This window comes from Anabrus simplex, chromosome 5, assembly GCF_040414725.1.
Source record: "Anabrus simplex isolate iqAnaSimp1 chromosome 5, ASM4041472v1, whole genome shotgun sequence".
In the NCBI taxonomy this organism is placed as follows: Eukaryota; Metazoa; Arthropoda; class Insecta; order Orthoptera; family Tettigoniidae; genus Anabrus; species Anabrus simplex.
The window spans coordinates 306,886,473-306,912,875 of NC_090269.1; the positions used below are offsets into that span (position 1 = coordinate 306,886,473).

General features: G+C 41.2%; 1 protein-coding gene across 2 annotated transcripts in view; it reads right to left on the reverse strand.

Annotated features, from left to right (window-relative positions):
- Nucleotides 1–26,403, reverse strand: part of LOC136874023 (proton-coupled amino acid transporter-like protein pathetic) — a 435,495-nt gene that overhangs the window by 257,518 nt on the left and 151,574 nt on the right. Inside the window, exons 2-3 of one of the 2 annotated variants that reach the window (XM_067147500.2) lie at nucleotides 26,248–26,314; nucleotides 11,217–11,349 (exon numbers count right to left, since the gene is read on the reverse strand). In XM_067147500.2, coding sequence (XP_067003601.2) covers nucleotides 11,217–11,263 — 47 coding nt within the window. In that variant the 5' untranslated portion in view covers nucleotides 11,264–11,349; nucleotides 26,248–26,314. The remainder of the gene's footprint in view (nucleotides 1–11,216; nucleotides 11,350–26,247; nucleotides 26,315–26,403) is intronic. The other variant, XM_067147502.2, reaches the window with a different exon arrangement.

Consider the following 26,403-nt stretch of genomic DNA (forward strand, 5'->3'; position numbering starts at 1 on the left):
GTCAGTGAGAGTTAGACAGAGAGTGAGTGAGAGCGAGATTGAGTTCGCTGGTGTGAGTTAGCGAAGAGCGCAGTCAGTGATAGCCTGGGCTGAGATGTCAGCCTGATGGAGTATCTGCCTGTTGGAACCGAGGACTCGTTCCTGTTTTCCTGATGCCGTGTGTATGAGTCTCTTGAGGCCGGCTGCTGGGGAAGAACTTTGGGTGTTCTGGAGCAGCGCGAAGGGAACACTGTGTGACGACGTGTGTAGACTGCGAACGGAGTTGGACGGATTGAGTGAACAGCGGATACTATCCCGACCTGCGAGACTGACGTGTCGGCTGTGGACCGTGACAGCGCTAACGAGTGTGACTGAGTGGTTGAGAGAGTGTAGTGTAAATAATCGATGACTCTGTGTGTGTGTGCCATTGTAGATGGAACACGAGAAACTAAGAGAGAGCGCGAACTGTGTAAGTGCACTTGTGTAAGTTGTAAACTCGGCTATCGTGTGCGCGCGTGTGTGTAAATCTGTAATTGTAGTGCTTAGTTACTAAATCTTAGAAATAGGAGGCTATCAGGTTCCGTACTCATTTATTTACCCCGCCAACACGTTACATTATTAAACCTTCATTTCGATTGAACTATACATAGTATTTCATACTGCTACCTCTGTTCTATTTACGGAATTTTATGAAAATTGGCCTATTATTAAAGTGCTTCCCGCAATCGTACCTAAGGTTTCCAATGTGGCCCTCGAGCTCTTGTTAATTGGAAACCCTGTGATAGAGCCTAGGATACCTCCACAAGCATATCCTTACTACTAGCTACATGTATTCTCTGTTTTCACCTTTTTTAGATCTGTTTTTTGCACTTTCCACTTATAATATTAGATAGATTTGCTGTATTCCCTGGTGCCTTCCATTCTCTATTTAATAACTCAACAATAGTGAAAGGGTCACAGTAACCTCAACAAACCATTGAGCTGTCGATTTTACCTATCACCTTTCCTTATATATATTTCTCTCTGGTTTTTCTTGTTTCCTTACAGTGTGCACTTCCATATCTCTACTGCATAAAAGCATTGATTTTCCTCTACTTTTATCTATGAGTTATTCTCGTATACTCCCATCATTCACAAAATTATCCCTCTCATTTCCCTTTTTGTTAACATTTCAGTCTTATTGCCATACTTTTACTTATTTTACAAAATGCTGAAAGTGTTCTCTTGCTATTACAGTCTGTCATTATTTGTTTTTCTGTGCCTTTCACTCTTTGGACCCATTGATACTCCATTCCTACGTCATCCAGTAGTTTCTTCACCCCATCCACCCAGTAACCTTCATTTTGATGTTTCATTTAATGCTGGTATGCTATCCTTAGAATTTCACATCCTGCCCCCATTTTTTATATCAACCAATATTTAACTATTCGTTTAACAATATCTGCCCGTATACTCATCCCCTCGCACATCATTCTCACTCCATTATTTGCAGTACAGCTTGGCTATCCTATTTAATAATAGGACATTTACCACAAGTGTTACGATTTTCTCAAAACACAACGTGCAATTTTCCACAATACATGGCTTCGAGAATAATAGAGGTCACAGTCACCTCAACAAACCACTGAGCTATCAACGTCCTTGCTCATAACATGTAGCTTCCTAAGTGGCTTCACGAGGCTGAGTCAACGTACATCTACCAATCTTAAATCTTGGCCAGTAGGCTAAGATAACGATAATATACTGCTGTGATTTATAATAATGTCCGCCTCTGTGGTGTAGTGGTTAGCGTGATTAGCTGCCACCTCCGGAGGCCCGGGTTCGATTCCCGGCTCTGCCACGAAATTTGAAAAGTGGTATGAGGGCTGGAACGGGGTCCACTCAGCCTCGGGAGATCAACTGAGTAGAGGTGGGTTCGATTCCCACCTCAGCCATCCTGGAAGTGGTTTTCCGTGGTTTCCCACTTCTTCTCCAGGCGAATGCCGGGATGGTACCTAACATAAGGCTACGTCCACTTCCTTTCCTCTTCCTTGCCTATCCCTTCCAATCTTCCCATCCCTCCATAAGGCCCCTGTTCAGCATAGCAGGTGAGGCCGCCTGGGCGAGGTACTGGTCATTCTCTCCAGTTGTATCCCCGACCAAGAGTCTGAAGCTCCAGGACACTGCCCTTGAGGCGGTAGAGGTGGGATCCCTCGCTGTGTCCGAGGGAAAAGCCGATCATGATGATGATGATTTATAATAATAATAATAATAATAATAATAATAATAATAATAATACCGGGCTGAGAGAATCAGGCGGTGGAGTGTCTGCGTTTTGTGCCAAAGTTAGAGTGTTCAATCCCTACTCATTTCGGTGATAAGCGAAAGTGCACAAATATGCCAGTCTCGTGGCAGTAGATTTACAGGCACTTAAAATAATTTCTGCGGGACAAAATTCCGACACCTCGACGTTTTCTAAAACCATAAAAGTATTTAGTGAAGCGTAAAACAAATAATCATTAATATAATAATAATAATAATAATAATAATAATAATAATAATAATAATAATAATAATAATAATAATAATAATAATCTTGCGAGCGAGTTGACCGTGCGGTTAGGGGCGCATTCGGGAGATAGTGGGTTCGAGCCTTATTGTCAGCAGACCTGAAGATGGTTTTCAGTTGTTTTCCATTTTCATACTAGGCAAATCCTGGGGCTGTACCTTTATTAAAGCCACGGCCACTTCCTTCCCACTCCTAGCCCTTTCCTACCCCATCGCCGTCATAAGACCTATCTGTGTCGGTGCGACGTAAAGCAGATTGTAATAATCTGAAGAACATTTCACTAATCGTCCAATTAACCCGCATTTTAAAATAGTGTTTAAAAATGGTCTGATAGGCCTGTACAGTCCTTGCTCTCCCGCTGTGCTATCCCCATCAAGAGGAGCACGCTCTACTGCCAGGAGTTCGAGCGAATAACCAGTCAATACATGTCCGGCTCCATGGCTAAATGGTTAGCGTGCTGGCCTTTGGTCACAGGGGTTCTGGGTTTGATTCCCGGCAGGGTCGGGAATTCTAACCATAATTGATTAATTTCGCTGGCACAGGGGCTGGGTGTATGTGTCGTTTTCATCATCATTTCATCCTCATTATGACGCGCGGGTCATCTACGGGCGTCAGATCAAAAGATCTGCACCTTGTTCTCGAACACTCCCGGCACTAAAAGCCACTTCATTTCATATTTTTTACCAGTCAATATGAATGGATATAGCCTAATAGAGAGGAGTAGTAGTTTTGACCTATCTTCCTCTTTCGGTCATCTCCTGGGATTGTCAACACTCGCTGTCAGTGACGGTTTGGAAGATAACTGCCCCACGCACTGATGTACGTGGGTTGCGTATGACACTGAACTTTACGTAATTGTCATTGTTATTGTGAAAACACGAAACTGCTTGGCCTTATGAAACCTCTGTGCACTGTAGGCCTTGAGATACACCAGTATGGAGCAACAGCAACATCTCAGTAGAGCCAGTTCTATTTTTCCAATTTGTTGAAAAAATTACGTCGCAAGGATTTGCAGCATTTAGGTTAGCTTTGTTGTCCGACTATATCGAGAGCAATCGACACTTTACGAAAAATTACTCAATACGTTTTGATATATATTTGTTTTCTTTACAATTTTTCTTTGGTGATTTTCATCTTAGTCCGCCTCTGTGGTGTAGTGGTTAGCGTGATTAGCTGCCACCCCCGGAGGCCCCGGTTCGATTCCCGGCTCTGCCACGAAATTTGAAAAGTGGTATGAGGGCTGGAACGGGGTCCACTCAGCCTCGGTAGGTCAACTGAGTAGAGGTGGGTTCGATTCCCACCTCAGCCATCCTGGAAGTGGTATTCCGTGGTTTCCCACATCTCCTCCAGGCGAATGCCGGGATGGTACCTAACATAAGGCCACGGCCGCTTTCTTCCCTCTCCCTTGCCTATCCCTTCCAATCTTCCCATCCCTCCACAAGGCCCCTGTTCATCATAGCAGGTGAGGCCACCTGGGCGAGGAACTGGTCATTCTCCCCAGTTGTATCCCCCGGCCAAGGGTCTGAAGCTCCAGGACACTGCCCATGAGGCGGTAGAGGTGGGATCCCTCGCTGAGTCCGAGGGTAAAGCCGAACCTGGAGGGTAAACAGATGATGATGATGATGATGATGATGATGATTTTCATACAATACAATACAATCAATACTAATCTGCATTTAGGGCAGTCGCCCAGGTGGCAGATTCCCTATATGTTGCTTTCCTAGCCTTTTCCTAAATGATTTCAAAGAAATTGGAAATTTATTGAACATCTCCCTTGGTAAGTTATTCCAGTCCCTAACCCCCCTTCCTATAAATGAATATTTGCCCCAGTTTGTCCTCTTAAATTCCAACTTTATCTTCATATTGTGATCCTTCCTACTTTTATAAACGCCATTCAAACTTATTCGTCTACTAATGTCATTCCACGCCATCTCTCCGCTGACAGCTCGGAACATACCATTGAGTCGAGCAACTCTTCTTCTTTCTCTCAATTCTTCCCAACCCAAACATTGCAACATTTTTGTAACGCTACTCTTTTGTCGGAAATCACCCAGAATAAAATCGAGCTGCTTTTCTTTGGATTTTTTCCAGTTCTTGAATCAAGTAATCCTGGTGAGGGTCCCATACACTGGAACCATACTCTAGTTGGGGTCTTACAAGAGACTTATATGCCCTCTCCTTTACATCCTTACTACAACCCCTAATCACCCTCATAACCATGTGCAGAGATCTGTACCCTTTATTTACAATCCCATTTATGTGATTACTCCAATGAAGATCTTTCCTTATATTAACACCTAGATACTTACAATGATCGCCAAAAGGAACTTTCACCCCGTCAACCCAGTAATTAAAACTGAGAGGACATTTCCTATTTGTGAAACTCACAACCTGACTTTTAGCCCCGTTTATCAACATACCATTGCCTGCTGTCCATCTCACAACATTTTCGAGGTCACGTTGCAGTTGCTCACAATCTTGTAACTTATTTATCACTCTATATAGAATAACATCATCCGCAAAAAGCGTTACCTCCGATCCCACTCCTTTACTCATATCATTTATATATATAAGAAAACATAAAGGTCCGATAACACTGCCCTGAGGAACTCCCCTCTCAACTATTACAGGGTCAGACAAAACTTCACCTACTCTAACTCTCTGAGATCTATTTTCTAGAAATATAGCAACCCATTCAGTCACTCTTTTGTCTAGTCCAATTGCACTCATTTTTGCCAGTAGTCTCCCATGATCCACCCTATCAAATGCTTTAGACAGGTCAAACGCGGTACAGTCCATTTGACCTCCAGAATCCAAGATATCTGCTATATCTTGCTGAAATCCTTCAAGTTGAGCTTCAGTGGAATAACCTTTCCTAAAACCGAATTGCCTTCTATCGAACCAGTTATTAATTTCACAAACATGTCTAATATAATCAGAAAGAATGCCTTCCCAAAGCTTACATACAATGCGTGTCAAACTTACTGGCCTGTAATTTTCAGCTTTATGTCTATCACCCTTTCCTTTATACACAGGGGCTACTATAGCAACTCTCCATTCATCTGGTATAGCTCCTCCGACCAAACAATAATCAAATAAGTACTTCAGATATGGTACTATATCCCAACCCATTGTCTTTAGTATATCCCCAGAAATCTGATCAATTCCAGCCGCTTTTCTAGTTTTCAACTTTTGTATCTTATTGTAAATGTCATTGTTATCATATGTAAATTTTATTACTTCTTTGGCCTTAGTCTCCTCCTCTATCTCGACATTATCCTTGTAACCAACAATCTTTACATACTGCTGACTGAATACTTCTGCCTTTTGAAGATCCTCACATATACACTCCCCTTGTTCATTAATTATTCCTGGAATGTCCTTCTTGGAACTTGTTTCTGCCTTAAAATATCTTAAATATCTTCTAGATATTTCCAAAGTTGATTCTGCCGTAATACTTCTGTAGATATTATGGATGTATAGTTAGAGAAACTTTAATGGCCGTTCGCTTTCATAGCCGATAACCATAAGGGAACTATTATTTTCCTTGTTTGTCACCTCTTCAGCGTTTCAGTAACGTACAGGTTTTCAGCGACACTGAGGTAGGGAAGGAAATGTAGCCGACATTGTTTTAATATACATCCCCTGCAATTTCACTCCCTGTGAGTGGGGCAGTAGAATAACACCCACGGAATATCCACCCTGTCGTAAGAGGCGACTACATGGGGTCCCAGGGGCTCTAAACTTGGGAGAGTGGGTTGGCAACTACGGGGCCCTTAGCTGATTCCTAGTATTTTTTCCACCGAGCTCGATAGCTGCAGTCGCTTAAGTGCGGCCAGTATCCAGTAATTGGGAGATAGTGGGTTCGAGTCCCACTGTCGGCAGCCTTGAAGATGGTTTTCCGTGGTTTCCCATTTTCACACCACGCAAATGCCGGGGCTGTACCATAATTAAGGCCACGGCCGCTTCCTTCCAACTCCTAGGCCTATCCCATCGTCGCCGTAAGACCTATCTATGTCGGTGCGACGTAAAGCAAATAGAAAAAAAATATTTTTTCCACTTACTTGTACCAGGCTCCTCAGTGTCATCTATTCTATCAGACCTCTCTTGGTCAACTCTTGTTATTTTCCGACCCTGACGATTTATTTTGCTATTTGCTTTACGTCGCATCGACACAGATCGGTCTTATGGCGACGATGGGATAGGAAAGGCGTAGGAATTGGAAGGAAGCGGCCGTGGCCTTAATTAATGTACAGCCCCAGCATTTGATTGGTGTGAAAATGGGAAACCACGGAAAATCACCTTCAGGGCTGCCGACAGTGGGGCTCGAACCCACTATCTCCCGATTACTGGATACTGGCCACACTTAAGCGACTGCAGCTATCGAGCTCGGTCCTGACGATATTAGAGCACTCGAGGCCTAGGGAGTATTTCATTTTTTTGCCCTTCCTGGCCCTTGTCTTTCTTTGTCCGATACCTTAATTTCTCGAAGTGTCGGGCCCCTTCTATTTTTCTGTCTGATTTGTGTTATATAGAGGATGCTTGCCTGGTTGTACTTCCTCTTAAAACTATAATCACCACCGCCACCATTGCAATTTCCTGACTTAAAATGGATGACCGGGCGAGTTGGCCGTATGGTTAGGCGTGCGCGGCTTTGAGCTTGCATCCGGGAGATAGTGGGTTCGAATTCCACTGTCGGCAGGCCTGAAGCTGGTTTTCCGTGGTTTCCCATTTTCACACCAGGCAAATGCTGGGGCTGTTCCTTAATTAAGGCCACGGCCGCTTCCTTCCAACTCCTAGCCTTTCCTCTCCCATCGTCGCCATAAGACCTATCTGTGTCGGTGCAACGTAAAGACACTAGCAAAAAAAAAAGATAAATGGGCGAGCATGGAAAATCATCCTCAAGAAAAGCCGATACGCGACGGTGAGGTTTGAACGCATTAGACTAAGGCCACGCTTGCATACTGCGTGTTTTTCACTCAGCTGGACTACCTGCGAGGTGGGTGGCCAAACTTGCGATTTGTCACTCTGAATTTCTGCGTTTTTTTTTTTTCACGCAGCTGGACAACAGGGCGCGTGGCCGCACTTGCGTGTTTGCTCGGCGTGATTTTATTAGCGTGTTGTATATTGTAAAGTAGCAAAGCACCGCCATTGCTCTGCATATGGAAGGAATTCCGTTACCTTACGTTGTTGCGTTATGTGCTGCGTTGGCTGTTCGTCGTCGCCAAAGAATATATTGGATCAATCCTATTATAGGTGATAGGTCATAGAGTGGACAATTTGTGCTCCTACTGAATAAATTATAATACAATCAAGATAAATTTTTTATTGTTACAGAATGCCCGTGAACTCATCTGAAACGCTTTTCTGTTGGTTGAAAAATGCTATCAACAAAGGGACACTTCTCTCCCAACACAGCGTCCGTTACTGATAACCACGCATCTCTCTTCGTGTCTCTGTTTTTTAATTCTAGGTCCTTTGTATCGTAAAGGCACGGGTTATATTGTGTACCTCCAAAATTATTAATTCACTGTCTAATTCCATTTTGCAAAGTGAAAGTGCAAAACGAACGCAGACGGACCACGCGCAATATTCACACAAGAGCACAATACCGCAGCGTCTTCATTCGACAAGTGTGGCCAGGCGCTGAACGGTAAAACACGCAAACAAAATGGATCTCGGCTCGTTCTTGAGCGGGCAATCTTGAAGACGCGCCTTCTATCGTGTCGCGCGGCGGAAAATCACGCCGTGTGTGGCTGGTTCCGTCCCATTTTTTTTTTTTTTTTTTTGCTAGCTGCTTTACGTCGCACCGACACAGATAGGTCTTATGGCGACGATGGGACAGGGAAGGGCTAGGAGTGGGAAGGAAGCGGCCGTGGCCTTAATTAAGGTACAGCCCCAGCATTTGCCTGGTGTGAAAATGGGAAACCACGGAAAACCATCTTCAGGGCTGCCGATAGTGGGATTCGAACCTACTATCTCCCGGATGCAAGCTCACAGCCACGCACCTCTACGCGCACGGCCAACTCGCCCGGTCCGTCCCAATTAGTGTTGTGCATTCTTGACGCGAGATTTCGCGGAGTAATGCAGCGTGGAATCATGCAAGTGCGGCCTTAGCCTTAGCGTAAACTTCTGGAGCCACACTACCTGTACCGTGCAGCTAACCTGCCTGACGATTGGGAAATAAAATACTACAGATTGTGTCAATGAAACAGGATATCACTGAGCTTGATAGAAATTACAACACCTTGCACTATTTCTAAAGTGAAATTGTGATAGACTGTGGTCTCTGTGATGGTTCCTGCTAACACTTGCAAATATTGTATATGCCAAACAACAGGTGTCAAAAATGACTATGTGTAATATTTCTGATGAAATTGCGGATGTATGGTTAGTGTGGCTTGAATGGCCGTTCGCTTTCATAGTGACAAGCTTTTGAGCCAAGCACATTTCGATTTCATGCAATAACTAACATTAAATTACTTCGCAATTATGAAATGGAAAACTAGGTCACTGACGGAAAATTGTCAACCCCAACCTAAAATTCTAACGGTATTGAGTCCCTGAATATAAAGAATTAGAGGACGTTTGTGGTTCTCGCTTATTCCTGAATGACCCCGTGGGTTTCGAATGCGGCTAGCTTTAAGGCATTATTTATGTAGATAAATACGAAAGGTTTTGAGCACTTTCAAATACGACCGGACTGAACCCGCCAACTTGAGCTTCGAAGGCAAGCGGTCTACTGCCTGAGCTACTCAGCCCGGCTTTAAAGAACGAAAATGTCGACGAAATGAAAAGAAGGCTCGTGAAAGATTTGAAAGTGGAAGACTCCCTAGACCTCGCCAACCTAATGCCAATGGTTTTGGAAGATTAAAAAGCGTTTAGTTATCACATTTTCTCGTAATAAGGATGTGTTTGTGCATAACTATAGTTTAAATGGTGAGATCTTGGAGAGGTGTAATTTAGTAAACGGTTTGGGTGTTATGCTTGATTCAAAATGTTCATTCAACAGTCATATTCATACAATTACGAATGATGGATTTAAATAATTAGGGTTTATTATTAAAAATACCCGAGAACTTAGAGATAAAGTTACTTTAAAAATCTTATTCAGTTACCTTGTTAGAAGTAAACTTGAATATGCATGTGTAGTGTTGGCTACTCAGTACATGTGTACAATTAACGAAATAGAAAAAAAATACAAAACACATTTTTGCGATCTTGATATTTTTAAAAATATAACCGAACATCATATCATCATAGAGGTTCTTACAGAACTCTACTAAATGACTTTGGCTTAATGCACCTCAGTACACCTACAACATTAATTCAACATAATTATATTTCTTTACAAGACAGTTAATGGAATATTAGATAACCAACAATTTCTTAAAGAATCACCTTCTACGTTCGAGACAACTGTCCATTCTCAAGCACCTTACATCATAAAAGTTCACTAGTTGTAAAAATGTGTGGAGTATATAACAAACCATCATCAGACAAATACATTTGGCTTGATCACTTATTTTATTTTTCAAAAATCTTAAACAATATTTACGTCAATAATTTATTGGAGAAAATTAATTCAGCACTGAAATATGACGTAGGCTATGTAATGCCACTTTTTTATTGTGTGATATGATAACTCATCACGGAACACATAGTAGGACGAGGATATGCACCTGCAATGTATGTCAAGAGAATTTCAACGGAGGATAAGGTCAAGAAATTACAAGAAACGTCTACAACATTCGGAGAAGAAGCTATGCAAGAACAAAGAATGCAAGTTTACGCTTTCACCTAGAAGCAACCTGAACCCTCTTTGGGAAAAAAGTGTACACGTGTCATTAATGCAACAGTGCGTTTTCACGAATTGTTGATCCAGAAAAACACCATTGCATTCACTCGGGGGTGAGACTACACAAATGTACAATATGCGGCAATACGTTATCATGAAACAAACTACAGATTAACCAATATAATAATGCTCTTCAGGACCTGCTCACCTGAGGAGCTAAACTGAGCACTGTCCCTGCATTGCAGGAGGCCATAGTCCTTAGGGGATTCACACGGCTTATTTATTTATTTATTTATTTATTTATTTATTTATTTATTTATTTATTTATTTATTTATTTATTTATTTATTTATTCATTTATTTATTTATTTATTTATTTATTTATTTATTTATTTATTTATTTATTTATTTATTTATGTAATTGTGTATTTACTATTATGATTATTTCCCTTTTTTCGCTGCTAATTTGGTTTTTCTCCTTTAATTTTGATGTGTTTGTATGTTTTATTGAAAATATGTTTAAATTATTCTTAATTTAGTCATGGCAGTCTTAGTGTTTTATTGTTATATATTATTTTGTATATATAGGTACCATTTATATATTGAATGTATTTTGTACCATCCATTGTAATCGGGGATATACCATGTTATGGATGTAAATGGATGGATAAAAACATTGCCGTTCAGAATAATGATTCCCCACGTATATTTTTGTCATGTTACTGCAAACGTCTCTCGGCACTGCAAAGTGCATGCAAAACAGGCTTAAATGTCTACAGTACCGAAATTCCTTACATTTACCTCAATTTCCATTTCCTTCTCTCTTTATTTATATGCATTGACTAGACATCCACATAAGAAAATAGTGCTCAGAATAACTTGAATTTCCTACCTTTCACAATTTGTTCCACTTTCTGCGGTTGGCAGTACTACAGACATAAAAGTCCATATTCTAGTTGTTCAGATTCCTGGCAAAACTAGAATGTCGTGGCCATTATCATGATTAGGGCCCGGATGTCGATGACCTAAAAATGATGGAAAATGCCCCTAAAATTCTCTTAAAATGACCTCAAATTTTAAAAAATACCTAATAGAAATTAACAAATTCATAATAATTATTTTAGACAAAGATGAATACGTAATTATAATAACTGTATTGTAAAACAAAGATTTTTAGTAGAATTAGCGTATTACTACTAAGTTATTAATCAATAAATTAACAATTATCAGTAGGTCATTTTCATTTCTACTAAAATAATGTGAAAAATATAATACTAACTAAACATATCTTAGTTAACATTACAATACACCACAATAGTCATCCTCAAGTTATCAAACGTGAAGGAACGGCGGTTGTTGGCTAATACTGTTTTATACTTTGAGACACTTCTCTCCACTTCCACTGACGTGTAGGGGCATATTTGAAAAATGTCAATTCTGAAGTCTTGACCTGACATACTGTCTGATACCTCGTATTTTTTATCCAATACAAATTTTAATTTCTGTCTGACTGTATCCCCAATTTCGCCTTGAACACTTTCTATACAATCTTCAGCATTCCTGACTAAATCTATTGACTTGTCCAATACCATGCCACTTTCTTCTAGGTGGGTTATGGTTTCTAGAAAAAATTAAAAATTTGAAATTTTGCAAGCCAATTTACCTTCTGTGTGAGAATCAGAAAACAGGTCGTGTGCACTACCAATTACCTATCATCCACTACTTCTCTTACTGTCTGAAATGTGTCACATTACAGTAGTATGTGCATGCACTCAACCAGGTACCCCCAACGTGTTAAAACTGGCGCTGGATGCAAGGCTACATCAGAGGCTTTTTCTCTGAAATACTTAGTTCGGGATGGTGCTTTCACAAAAACTTTCTTGACTGTGGAAACAAGTCTATCTACTTTTGGAAATTTCGATCTGACCTCTTCCGCGATTCAATGAAAAGCATGAGCCAGACAAGTAACATACACCGTCTTACTGTAAAATGATTTGATATATTTTGTTGCCTTTGCTATGTAACACGCTGCACGTTTTCATGTTCTCTTTCGCTAGGTCATAATAAACACATGGATTTTATCGAAGAGTTTGCATATCTGACTGTGGTTAACCACTTCCGAAACCTATGAAGTGCTGCCCGGGGCTATTAGTTTCTAGGGTCCCTATCACTGCATTACCTACATAACATTCCACTACATCTGTGATCTCGTTAATTGAAACGTAATTTTTTCCCTTCACACATTCACGTATTCGGTTTCATGTATCTTCGTAACATTTTGATAGGTAGATTTTACATAATGTTGATTCATTTGGAATAGTGTGACTAGTGTGACGTTCGAGGAAATCACTTAATTTAGGATTAATTAGTTTTATTAGCGGAATATTGACACTAACAAACACTTCACATAATTCTTTATGAAAGGAAGATTACTTGTTACTTGATGTCGAAACAGATTATTTTAACAGTAATTGGGACATTTTACTTTCGTTCAGATTTTCAAGACCCCGTAAATGTTTTTCTTGCTCAACATATTGTACGGTGAACGTTTTATCTGCAGCGATTTTAATTTCGCCATCGGTGATATAATATTTAATTATCTGTACGATCCGTCAATTTACCGGTTCGTTTGAATATATTACAATGAGCTTTTGTAACAGGATCTGCTTGGTAGACAGTCGTACTAATAGCCAAGCTTCCACAATCCCCACGCTGGTGCATAGTGTGCCGAGTAATTTTTGAAACGTGCCTGGAAATACTATAGGTGAGTTCCACCTGCCTAGAGATGAAAGACCCAGAAATGTAGCGTTAAATTAATTCTATTATTATTACGACATATGGCTAATTATACACGAAATTTGTTACAACTTTATTTCCACAGATTTATAGATTTAGTCCACCTCTATGGTGTAGTGGTTAGTGTGATTAACTGCCACCCCCGGACGCCTCGGTTCGATTCCCGGCTCTGCCACGAAATTTGAAAAATGGTACGAGGGCTGAAACAGATTCCACTCAGCCTCGGGAGGACAACTGCGTAGAGGGAGGTTCGGTTCCTACCTCAACCATCCTCAAAGTGGTTTTCCGTGGTTTCCCAATTCTCCCCCAGGCAAATGCCGGGATGGTGCCTAAATTAAGGCCACGGCTGCCTCCTTTCCTCTTCCTTGTCTACCCCTTCAGATCTTCCCATGCCACTGAAAGGCCCCTGCTCAGCATAGCGGGTGAGACAGCCTGGGAGAGGTACTGGTCCTTCTTCCCAGTTGTATCCGCCGACCCAAAGTCTCACACTCCAGGACACTGCCCCTGAGGCGGTAGAGGTGAAGTCCGGCGATGGTTCTGCGCTCAACTGGCCGATATCTACAACTGCGGCATTTCCAAACTAGTGGTGCAATGGGCCAAATACCTGAACCGAAGGGTTGGCTGTGTGGGAAAATAGTCAAACGTACTTAATACACTGCGTGCATTTTGATTTCCCTATATAATAATTATTGTTGCTTTTCGATTTGCACTCGTAAATATTGACAAGACATGTTATGTCGTATCTTGTCAAGCAAATATATTAACGTTCATTATGTTACTGAACACATAATAAATATGCCATATAAAAAGTATAAAATGCAAGAGACTGAGCAAGTTGACCATGCGGTTACGGCCGCGCAGCTGTGAGCTTGCGCTCGGGAGATGCCTGAACCGAAGGGCTGATATGTGGAGAAATAGTCAAACGCACTTAGAACAGTGCGTGTATTTTTATTTCCCTGAAGATGGTTTTCCGTGGTTTCCCATTTTCACACTGTACCTTAATTAAGGCCACGGCCACTTCCTTCCCACTCCTAGCTGCTTTTTGTAATTGTTTCCTGAGGTTACTGACGTGGGCCTTGATCGCAGCCGTACATCTTCATTCTATGTACGTGGTGAAATTTTTCTCTACTGTTCTTACAGGTATTTACGAGTTCTAGTAAACTCTCACGAAAAAACAACATCAGTCTTTTCAATAGCAACATGAAGTCCATTCTCCTTTACGGCTGCGAATCTTGGGAGGATCACTTAAACAAATCACACAGCAGCTCCAAGTCCTCATGAATCGTTGTCTGCGGCGTATCTTCAATATACTCCAGATTTTTAGGCAGTAATAGGTTAAAATTCAAAGTAGTGTAATTTGGTTCTTCCGAACTGTCGACTACCCCGTTCTTCCATAATGTAGCAAGAGTAACATAAATTCGAGGGATTCTGATAGACCGCAACCCTAATGTTCATGCAAATCTCATAGCATAACCGATGAGCAGCATAATGTTATTCGCTTAAGTAAGATTACATTCTAACCTATTACTGCATAAAAATCCTGACTCTAATCATCAATATAAGATGGCCTGAAGATATCACAAACGAAAACCTGTGGAAGAAAACCAACCAGAAATCTATTGATGTAGGAAAACGGGAAAGGGAGTGGGGGTGGATAACACATACGTTAATAAAACAGGACGGTGCAGTTGAAAAGCCGGTCTTAGAATGGAATCCAAATCGAAAGACGGAAGACCTAGGAACTCTTGGAGACGAACATTTAGAGAGGGAATGATTGGAATTAGGAAAAAGAATGAAGTGAAAGATCTGGCTAAAGAACGTATCGAATGGAGAGCTTACCTGAATACCGTTTGCCCCACAAGGAGAAATAGGAATTAGATAGGATTGGATTATATTAGTGGTAGATTCCTGCCTTTCATATGTTCTCTCCTCACCAGAATCTCATAATTTTTTATTTGCTTTTATTACTAAAAATTTTCTTTGAGACCATGTATATTAATCCTTTCCAATATTCAGTGCAAAACTGGGTTTATTTTTTGATAGCTTATCATAAAATGTTGTTACATCTGGCCGACACTGCCTCTTGGACAACGTCGTGGGCCAGCAAGTTATTTAACACTGGACTAAGGAGATCTCCTTGGAGAATACCATTTGTTTGAACTATGAATGATATGAGTGAAGATCAGTCCACCACATCATTGGCGCTTAGTAGGTTGAAGCTCAATATATTTTCCATTAGTTACAGAGAGAGTTGCCTAAAGAGTTTCCTTATCAGTATGATTCTGTTGACTTCAATACTTTCTACGAAGGCGGGGGTATAGGAATCCTCCAAATGATGGTGAGTACACTTACGATTGTATTGTGGATCTCCCAGCATAGCGCCCATATTGTTCTATAAGGATACACGTCATGGTTTTTGGTAGGATTCGGTTTATTACCCAGTGTACGACACCTTGTGATTGCATTAAGTTAGAAAAGTGAGCATATTAAAAGTCTTTGGTTGACCAGTGTAAGATATGAATTAGGTCAGCGCACGGCCTGGCAACTACTGATATTTTATTGGCCTGACACGTGCTATAGATGTTGATTCCCATAGGGAATCTGAAATATTTGTCCCGAATGAGTAAATTTATAATACCAGTTGGTAGGTGTGCTAGGTACCAATTGACGAGCCCAACTTAGCACACGGGGGCGAAACGCTGGCAATCAGGAACGAGTTAGCTGGCAAATTTATAATGTCCAATAACGAACCATTTATATTGGTATTATAAATTTACTCATTGGGGACAAATATTTCAGATTCCCTATGGGAATCAACATCTATATCATCTGATGGCCAAGCAGGCATCAATTTTTGGTAGTGAGACAAAGTCTCTCGTAGTGCACTGGCACTGCCGGTGGCTTCAAGTAGCCTACGCAGTGGCCTCCACGGTATGCACTAGCCATGCGTCTTGGTAGGCGTGCTAGGTACCAACTGACGAGCCCAACCTAGCACACGGGGGCAAAACGCTGGCAACCAGGAATGAGTTAGGTGGAAAATTTATAATGTTCAATAACGGACTATTTATATTGGCCTGACACGTGTAAAATGTAAAACTTCAGGGGGACTGAAGCAGGTGTGCTACGTAAAGGTATACCATCCTTACATTCTACTTTAATATCTTAAAATTATTTCTTCATCCAACATATTTGGTTGATGATAAAATCTGGTCAGTTTAAGCTTTGATTACCTACCTCTAAATTATATAAAATAATAAAATTAAAGATACCCACCGAAGAATAAACGAAGCAGTATATTTTCATCAGCAAATCCTCACATCTAAAACACACAAAAGACTCTCAACGTCACACAACATAAAGGAAAGCTCATTGAATTTCCAATTCCGGACCTGCAGGGATCCTTACGGTTTGACTTAAATTAATAGTTTTTAATTATAATAATACTGTTAATGCTATTAATTCACACTAACTACTTGTATGGTTTCCGGAGACGCCAAGGTGCCGGAATTTAGTCACGCAGGAGTTCTTTTACGTGCCCGCAAATCTACCGACACAGGGTTGACGTATTTGAGCACCTTCAAGTACCACAAGACTGAGCCAGGATCGAACGTGCAAAGTTAGTATCAGAAGGCCAGACCTAAATAGCCAATCACAGAACATACTGGGCTAAGGGAGAAATTATATCATTGATTCGATTCGCCTTTATAATATGCCAATCACCTTACTGATGAGGCAGTTTTCTACGTGATATTGTGGATGTATAAAGCTAGACTTAACCTAAATTTATTTCTGGATGAAGAGCACATTTTTGCGGATTAACTACAACCCTTCGGGACGAAATCCTGTGTCCATTACATTAAATCATCACCAGATCTACTTTTATAATCGAAGCACACCTGTCGCATGCCCATGAAATAACGATCACCTCCAAGTCGTCCTCGCTGTGAAATAGGAAGGCTTGCAATTGACGTCATGTCGAACAAAAAAGAGCATTTACTCTTCGTCTGCGAGCTAACTACTATGTATCCGCTACATATCATGGTGATAAGCCATAGAAGTAACTTACACCATGCCCGTTTACAAACAATGGCCTTCGTTTATCTGTCTCGCGGACACGCACTTCATTATCCACTCGTACGTGTCACGTGTACTCGAAGTTCTTGTAGCCACGCACCAAGGGCAACTGTGACGGCACTCACTCACCCCCTACAAAAAGGCACACAAATAACAAAAAGCAGTCTACATTCACATGGGGTTGCCGTACATCCTCTTTTCTCGGACATGCCCTCTTTTTAACAATAGAAAAAATGCCCGGGTTTTCTTTTGTAAACAAAACTGAAGAACTTTGCGTTTCTAAAGAGACGAAGGAAATATACCAACTATGAAATGAGATCATTAATATTTTCGTAATTCCAAAGTTGCATGGGTGATTGCATGGATCTTGGCACCTCCGGCATTTGTTCCCTGACTACTTTCAGTCTTTTAAATGGATGAAACTCACCAAGTTCTGAGTTTCGAACAAAGCTAGTGGGCTACATGAAGCTGTGAGCTTGCATTTAGGGCTCAATCCACACCATCGGCAGTCCTGAAACTTATTCTCCATGGTTTACCATTTTCAAAGTTGAGGCTGTTCCTTAATTAAGACCACAATCTTCCCCGCCGTAGCTCTTTCCCAGCCCTCCGTTATCGAAAACCTGTATGTGATAGAGCGACGTTAAACCATTAGCAAAAAGTAAATGGCTTGAGGAGATGGAGGAGAAACCAACAAGTATCTTCACAGTGAAAAGGGTGTAAACATAGCATCACAATTCACTAAATAACTCAAAAGTCAACCCTGAAAAGAGCTGTTTCTTAAGAAAAGCTTCTTCCTCTTCACTTTTATTAAATTGTACATTCATTTAATTCCAAATTAGCAGTGAAGAGGGGGCTTCTCCTCTGGCTTGGAGGAAAAAATTGCCTCCAAGTCAGACGGATTTTTCCGTTGCCAGTGTAGTGAATTGAGACTTTCCGACTCATCGGGTACTCCTACGAAACAGATTAGTAAAAGGGCATAGTTTTTGCCCTGGGACACTCCACTGTTCGAACCCCCCCTCCCCACCGCCGAAAAAAGACGAAAAGTGTTCACGGATCACAGCTGTCTGCGGGTTGGTCTTTCCAGCTCTGGAATTCCAGCATAGTACTGTTCGTTAAAAGTGAGAAAGTTTGTGGTCTTTTATTTGATGGAGTACTTCATATGAAAGCATTGCTTTTAATCGCGTCATTCCTACTGACGTCATTGCAATGACCTATGTTCATTTCAGTTGGGGAAACCACGAAGACAGTCTTTCTGAGGATGTAAAATGGCTGGTGGAGAGTGAGTGTCTGTCATTATAATAAAAACTCCCAAACCTGGTTGTGACTGATGGTAGGCAAGCGGGCCTATCATTACAATGAAAATTCCCTAACACAGCCTTCATATGAGAAAATACTTTTGGTGTCTTCCCTGTCGCGTTTCTAGGGTAACGTTAAGAGCTATGCAATTTAATACAATCTTGCTCACAACATGTACACTACCTAGCCTAGAATTCTGTATACAATGTAGAATTCCGTAGCGAAGCACGGGTACATCAGCTAGTCTACCAATAAAATTGAGAGGGTATGGCTGGTTTAGTCTTGAATGATCTCGAACCTTCCCTGAGGGTTTATAAACTGCGGCTCTTCACGTTTCTTAGCCAATTGATCGTCATCTTACTGAGTGTGTGTGTCACAGCAGGAGGCGGGCGGCCTCTTTCATCGGTCAACAGAACATCTACAAGGTAATAGCCACATAATTTTATTCTATCTTGCTACCTCCGCAGTTTAACCCGAGGGAGAGGTCCGACTCTTTAGTATGTTACAACCTTTTTTAAATGTAACTTTCTTCCGGCTGATGTAAAAACTTATAAAATCCTTAACTGTAAACCGGGGATAGAGAGTGATGTACCTTCTCGAGCTCCCCTTCATCTTGGTTTGAGGTGACTTTGTTTTGTAACGGTTTTCTGCCTGTAATGTGTTAAAGTAATTCTATACGAGTCGCCTCAATAGTTTGGGAATAGCCCCTGTTTCATCGGCCTAGAGCTCCTTAGGTTTTTTTGGTGTTCGTATCTAGGAGTGCAAGTATACGCCTCCATTCATTTTGTGGTCGGGCCATTAATTTAACCTGTGATTCTTATTCCACGAAGGCCCAGTAGGTTGGGTATTTAATACCCCTGTAGAAATAAGTTCCATTTGTAAATGGTGGTTTGAGAGATCCGAGATTGATGTAATGTTGCCTCGAGTAGGCTTGAAAAACTGAGAGCCTGTTAGCTCTTTTTCAAAGTTTTGTAATTGTAAAGAGTGCCTCTAGAAGGCTAGAAATTGTATTTCGGGAGCAAGTGCTCCATGAATTAGGGGATTTCTGCCCTTTACTAAGGTTGTTCTTTTTTGAATTGTAAATTTGAGCTGGGAGCTCAAGAATTGTAAAACGAGGGGCTTGAAGCCCAAAATCTGTCACGTTCACTAATCTTGTCTTTTCCTAGACTTGTTTTATGATTATCACTGTACCTGATGTTTCATGAAAAATTGTTAAGTTTGAAGTTCAAAAAATATAACCTTCAGTTTAAGTTTTAAAATTCAATTCTTGACATTGTAGTTAGACCCATTCAAGCCCGCACCTTCTTTCACGTCTTTATGCTCCACGGGTAACCCCGTAACAGTAATAATAATAATAATAATAATAATAATAATAATAATAATAATAATAATAATAATAATAATAATAATAATCTATATATTAATTTTTTTATGAAAACTAAAGTCAGTCAGTCCGGCCATTCTATCCGGTCGATTTCCTTCATTCTTTTTTAACTGAAAGGTATTCATGCACAGATTTGTCATCAGGTACTATAAATCACTGAACTTCCGCCTTCCTCAAATTATTTGATTTTTCAGTTTTTTGTATCTTTGAAGCAATCATATCTTTCGGTCTAATTGAGGTACGCAGTTCGTTTTGATCTAAAAATACTCAGTGGATCAAGCGCTTCCTTTTGAGGTAATAACTACTTAAATTGGTAGATTCTGAGAAAAGTTATGAGTACATTTGTCTCCATGACGAAGATCTTTGAAGGACTTTGTAACAGTTTGGCGCGTAGTGTTGTTCCAAGGAACGTTGAATTCAATGTCTTTGTGTGATGTATTTTCAAGTGTTTTGTTGACATAATATTACATTCTATTATCACGGAAGATCAAACTTTGCAAACTTTGCAAATACATCTGTGAGGATTGTAACGAACAACACCATACTTTGTACACTGCGGGCGGAGCCAGCGGGAAACTGCTAGTAATAATAATAATATTAATAATAATAATAAAAGTCTTACGTCCCACTAACTACTTTTACGGCTTACGGAGACGTTGAGGAGCTGGAATTTTGTACCGCAGGAGCTCTCTCACAAGCCGGTAAATTTACCGACATGAGGCTAGCGTATTTGAGCAGCTGCAAATACCACCGGACTGAGCCAGGATTGAACCTGCCAACTTCTAGTCAGAAGGCCACCACTCTGCCGTCTGAGCTACCCAGCCAGGCAAATACCTTGTTTTGATCAGTTTTGTAATAGTTTTCATTATTTTTTTTTATTAAGAAAAGAGGGCCACCTAGTCCAGTGTGGCGTAAATACTTCAGTGAGTCACAAAGTACCTCGTGCCACTGAGAGGTGCCGGAAATTGATATCTTAAACGTGATTTTTAGAAAAGCATAATAAACTAGGTTATACCTGCTACTTCTCTTGACATGCTTCTCTTCACATCGGCATATGTATGAATACTTTCCTAATAATCCCTGGCTTTCAGGTAGGTGAACCATGCAAATCGTATACCCCTTCCTCTGAACATTATTGCTACCGAGTTTGGTAGGTGTACGATCGATAGTTTTATGTCTAGAGTGGGTTAAGTGGAGAATATTAATTCATAACCATTGTAGTACTGTATCTGTGTATTCAGTCCCGAATTAAACCTATGTTTCTTTCCTTTCCTTTTTAAATCCATTTACTTTCCAGGGTTGATTTTTCCCTCGGTCTCAGCGAGGGATCCCACCTCTACCGCCTCTAGGGCAATGGCCTGGACAGTGAGACTTTGGGTCAGGAGGATACAACTTGAGAGGAGTATCAGTTCCTCGCCCAGGTGGCCTCACCTGTTATGCTGAAAAGAGTCCTTGTGGGGGGGATATTGGAAGATATAGACAAGAAAGAGAGGGTTCAAAAGCAAAAATAGTATTGAGACAAGAAATAGTGGAATAAGCGGTGGCAAGCCTAGTCGGAAACAGCTATGAGAATCGTGTGAAACCATCCACACACTCGCTCCATACGGCGAGATGTTTGGTGTGATGACAATAGCCGTACATTAGTAGACAACGTGGGCTTGCTTATCAATCAAGACTTACATGCTTTAACCAGTTCCCTAATCTCGCCGTCCATACTTTTCCAAATAAACATTTCCCTTGTCTTCTCTCTAATTTTGAAGATACCCAGATGTCCCCCTAATGGGGTCTCATGGTAATGCATGAAAATCATAGGCACCAGAGCAGATGGAACCACAATTTTCATCTTCTGACCGTGCCTCGAAGGGCAACACAGAAACCCATTTCTCAAAACAGAAGGGACAACATGATCCCCAGAAGAAAGAGTTCCCATAACAGGAACCAGCACCGAATCTTCACGTTGATAATTCGCTATACCATGAAATAGCATAGGGGTATCGATAAAAATGGCGCTTATAGCAGAAGGTATGGAAATAGAAGATGACGGACTTTCCTCCGGGTCAACAGAATCGAAATCGCCAGGAAACATTCGGCTTAATCCATCGGCGACCACATTCTCTGATCCCCGAATGTGTCACACGTCAAACCGAAACGCTGAAGGGAAGGGAATGAAGCGGCCGTGGCCTTAAGTTAGCTACCATCCCTGAATATACCTGGAGGAGAAATGGGAAACCACGGAAAACCACTTCAAGGATGGCTGAGGTGGGAATCGAACTCCTCCCCCTCTACTCAGTTGACCTCCCGAGGCTGGGTGGACCCCGTTCCAGCCCTCGTAAAACTTTCCATGTTACGTGGCAGAGCTGGGAATCGAACCCGGCCGCCATATGTTGCAGGTAATCACACTAACCACGTTCCTGACTTGTGTAATAGTAAGGGTATCGAGTTGGCCCTGCAAAAACGGCTATTTGATAATATTTTTCTAGAAATAATGACCCGCAACACATACATTATGAAGAACGAGAATTCCTTGAAATTACTCGCACATTATAGAACAGTAGATGACAGAACATTACCCGCCAAGTTTCTGAGTTATTTTTTTTTTTCTATTGGCTTTACGTAGCACCAACACAGATAGGTCTTACGGCGACGATGGGACAGGAAAGGGCTAGGGCTGGGAAGGAAGCGGTCGTGGCCTTAATTAAGGTACAGCCCCAGCATTTGCCTGATGTGAAAATGGGAAACGACGGAAAACCATCTTCAGGGCTGCCGACAGTGGGGTTCGAACTTACTATCTCCCGAATACTAATTTCTGAGTTAAAATGTTTCACATAGTGATTTTTGCAGGCGCGACGACGATATTGCTGTTACATTGTATGAAATGTTCTATAAAATACAGTACGTATTTTATAATGTGATGAAAACATATCAAATATCGGTTAACTCGACCGCGCACAACCTTTCTTGTGTTTAAACTTAGTACACTCTAACTTGGTGGAAAATCAACCGTGGGATAAATTCACACTTAGTTGATCAACACATCCTTAAGGAAGTTGTTCAATATTCAAAATTTATACAAAGCAAAGTCACCTCCGTACAGGCCATGAAGGCCCTTGGAGGAGTGGAAGGTAAAGGCTTCCACCATTGTTAACCTCGGCCCGTAATAGGGTAGAGTGGTTAACTCTACGCCCGACCACCTTTGCCCTCAGGAATTAACCTGGTACTCATTTTTGGTGTAGGCTGAGTGAACCTCAGTGCCATATGCACCTCCAGAAGTGGAAATCACGTTTCTTAAATTTTACGACTTCCTGAAGGGGATTCGAACCCACGACCTTCCGGGCGAACCGTGGACGCCTTTACCGCCTCGGCCAGGCAGCCCCTAAAATCCATACATTCATATTCCTTTTATAATTTCATTTCTGAGATGGTTGAATTGAAAATAAATAGTATTGTAACAATTAAATACTGTAGATTAAATGCAGTATTCTAAGAATAGTTCTACCACTTAAATGTGAAGATTGGTTTTGGATTCTTTTAGCAGGAATTTCACAATCTGCATAAATAATTTGTGAAGGCCTATGATGCAAAATCAGAAAGTAGAGCAAATATTCAATAAGTCTGCTTCTTTACTTTGACTTATAATCAATCAGTCAATACTGATCTGCATTTAGGGCAGTCGACCAGGTGGCAGATTCCCTATCTGTTGTTTTCCTACCCTTTTCTTAAATGATTTCAAAGAAATTGGAAATTTATTGAACATCTCCCTTGGTAAGTTATTCCAATCCCTAACTCCCCTTCCCTCTTCTTCTTCTTCTTTTTCTTCTTCTTCTTCATCTGTTTTCCCTCCAGGGTCGGATTTCCCTCGGACTCAGCGAGGGATCCCACCTCTACCGCCTCAAGGGCAGTGTCCTGGAGCTTCAGACTCTGGGTCGGGGATACAACTGGGGAGGATGACCCAGGCGGCCTCACCTGCTATGCTGAACAGGGGCCTTGTGGAGGAATGGGAAGATTGGATGGGACAGGCAAGGAAGAGGGAAGGAAGCGGCCGTGGCCTTAAGTTAGGTACCATCCCGGCATTTGCCTGGAGGAGAAGTGGGAAACCACGGAAAACCACTTCCAGGATGGCTGAGGTGGGAATCGAACCCACCTCTACTCAGTTGACCTTCCGAGGCTGAGTGGACCCCGTTCCAGCCCTCGTACCACTTTTCAAATTTTCGTGGCAGAGCCGGGAATCGAACCCGAACCTCCGGGGGTTGCAGCTAATCACGCTAACCACTACACCAAAGAACTCCCCTACCCCAATTTGTCCTCTTAAATTCCAACTTTATCTTCATACTTTATCTTCCTACTTTTAAAGACGCTGCTCAAACTTATTCGTCTACTAATGTCATTCCACGCCATCTCTCCGCTGACAACTCGGAACATACCCACTTAGTTGAGCAACTCGTCTTTTTTCTCCCAATTCTTCCCAACCCAAACTTTGCAAAATTTCTGTAACGCTACTCTTTTGTCGGAAATCACCCAGAACAAATAGAGCTGCTTTTCTTTGGAGTTTTTTCCAGTCCTTGAATCAAGTAATCCTGGTGAGGGTCCCATACACTGGAACCATACTCTAGTTGGAGTCTTACCAGAGACATATATGCCCTCTCCTTTACATCCTTACTACAACCCCTAAACACCCTCATAACCATGTGCAGAGATCTGTACCCTTTATTTACAATCCCATTTATGTGATTACGCCAATGAAGATCTTTCCTTATATTAACACCTAGATACTTACAATGATCCCCAAAAGGAACTTTCACCCCATCAACGCAATAATTAAAACTGAGAGGACTTTTCCTCTTTGTGAAACTCACAACCTGACTTTTAACCCCGTTTATCAACATACCATTGGCTGCTGTCCATCTCACAACTATATCGAGGTCACATTGCCGTTGCTCACAATCTTGTAACTTATTTACTTCTCTGTACAGAATAACATAATCCGCAAAAAGCCTTATCTCTGATTCCACTTGTTTACTCATATCATTTATACATATAAGAAAACATAAAGGTCCAATAATACTGCCTTTATGAATCCCCCTCTTAATTATTACAGGGTCAGATAAAGCTTCGCCTACTCTAATTCTCTGAGATCAATTTTGTACAAATACACCAACCCATTCAGTCACTCTTTTGTCTGGTCCAATTGCGCTCATTTTCGCCAGTAGTCCCCATGATCCACAGTGGAAAAATATGGCTTACTTAAAGATATGTAGATCAACAAAGAAATGAAGGACACGCACCTTTTTAAATGTTTGTATACCAGGTGTATGCATAAGTTTTTGCCAGGTTTTGTGATAAAGAAAACACGTAATTTTAAAGGGAAATTAATTTTTTGTTTATTCAAAATATTGGCCATCGGCTTCTACACATTTCACCCATCTTTCAGGTAAGTTATGAATACCATACCAGAAAAACTGCTTTTATTTGCGGCAAACCATTCGTCGAGCCATTTTCCAACTTCCTCGAAATTGCTGAAGTGCTGCTTCTGCGAGCGCGTGCCCCATTGATGCGAAGAGGTGATAGTCGGATGGCGCCAGGTCGGGGCAGTACGGCAGTTGCGGAAGGATGTCCCATCCAAACGATTTCAAGGTGTCTTTCACTGATTTTGCTGTGTGAGACGGCGCTTCGTCGTGTAACAAATCATTTTGTCATGTCTTCTGGCCCATCCCGGTCGTCTTTCGATCAATGCATGATTTAAATTAATCATTTGTTGGCCATAGCGTTCTGCATTAACGGTTTTGCCGGGCTTCAAGAGTCTTCGCACTTTTGTAGTCTACCAGACTGCACACTGTCTTTCACATTGAAATTACCCCGTTTAAATTGTCCAAACCATGTCTCACATGTTCTAATCAATGGAGCGTGCTCATCATATGTCTCTACCAGCAAACGATGACTTTCCACAGTCTTTTATCTTTTGATTAAATAAGAAAAGCAATGCGTGCCGCAAATGTTCCTTTTCAGGCACAAACGTCGACATGACCACTGAACGATACAACACAGACGGCGGACTCAATTTGTGTGTGTTGGTAGGTTATTGTCAGACAAACAAACTGACGTATGTGCCAAATTCATACGCTGCGTACTATTCGCTGGCGCTATCTTTAGTGAAACCGGAGAAGACATGAATACGCGTGGTAAATGTTACATTGACTAAACTTTGGAAGTTCCTTTTTGAATTCTACTTTCAGTGGAAAGTCATGTTGATCTCTTCCATTGCATTCAAATGAAGTTAAGCTTAGAATATCTTATCACATTCATTGACAGGATGAGTGTCATTGAGTTAACGCCATTTTAATCCATCTTTACTGATATATCCTCTTAGATTACTTACGTGATATATCTGCGCACGTTGTTTATGTTAGCTTCTGGGCCCATGTTATATGAAGTTTATCTCCAACCTGGAACATAAAGAGAGTAAGATGTTAACACAATGAACTTCAGCCTACGTATGCATGTAGTGAAATTAACTTAATTATCTTACAGGTAA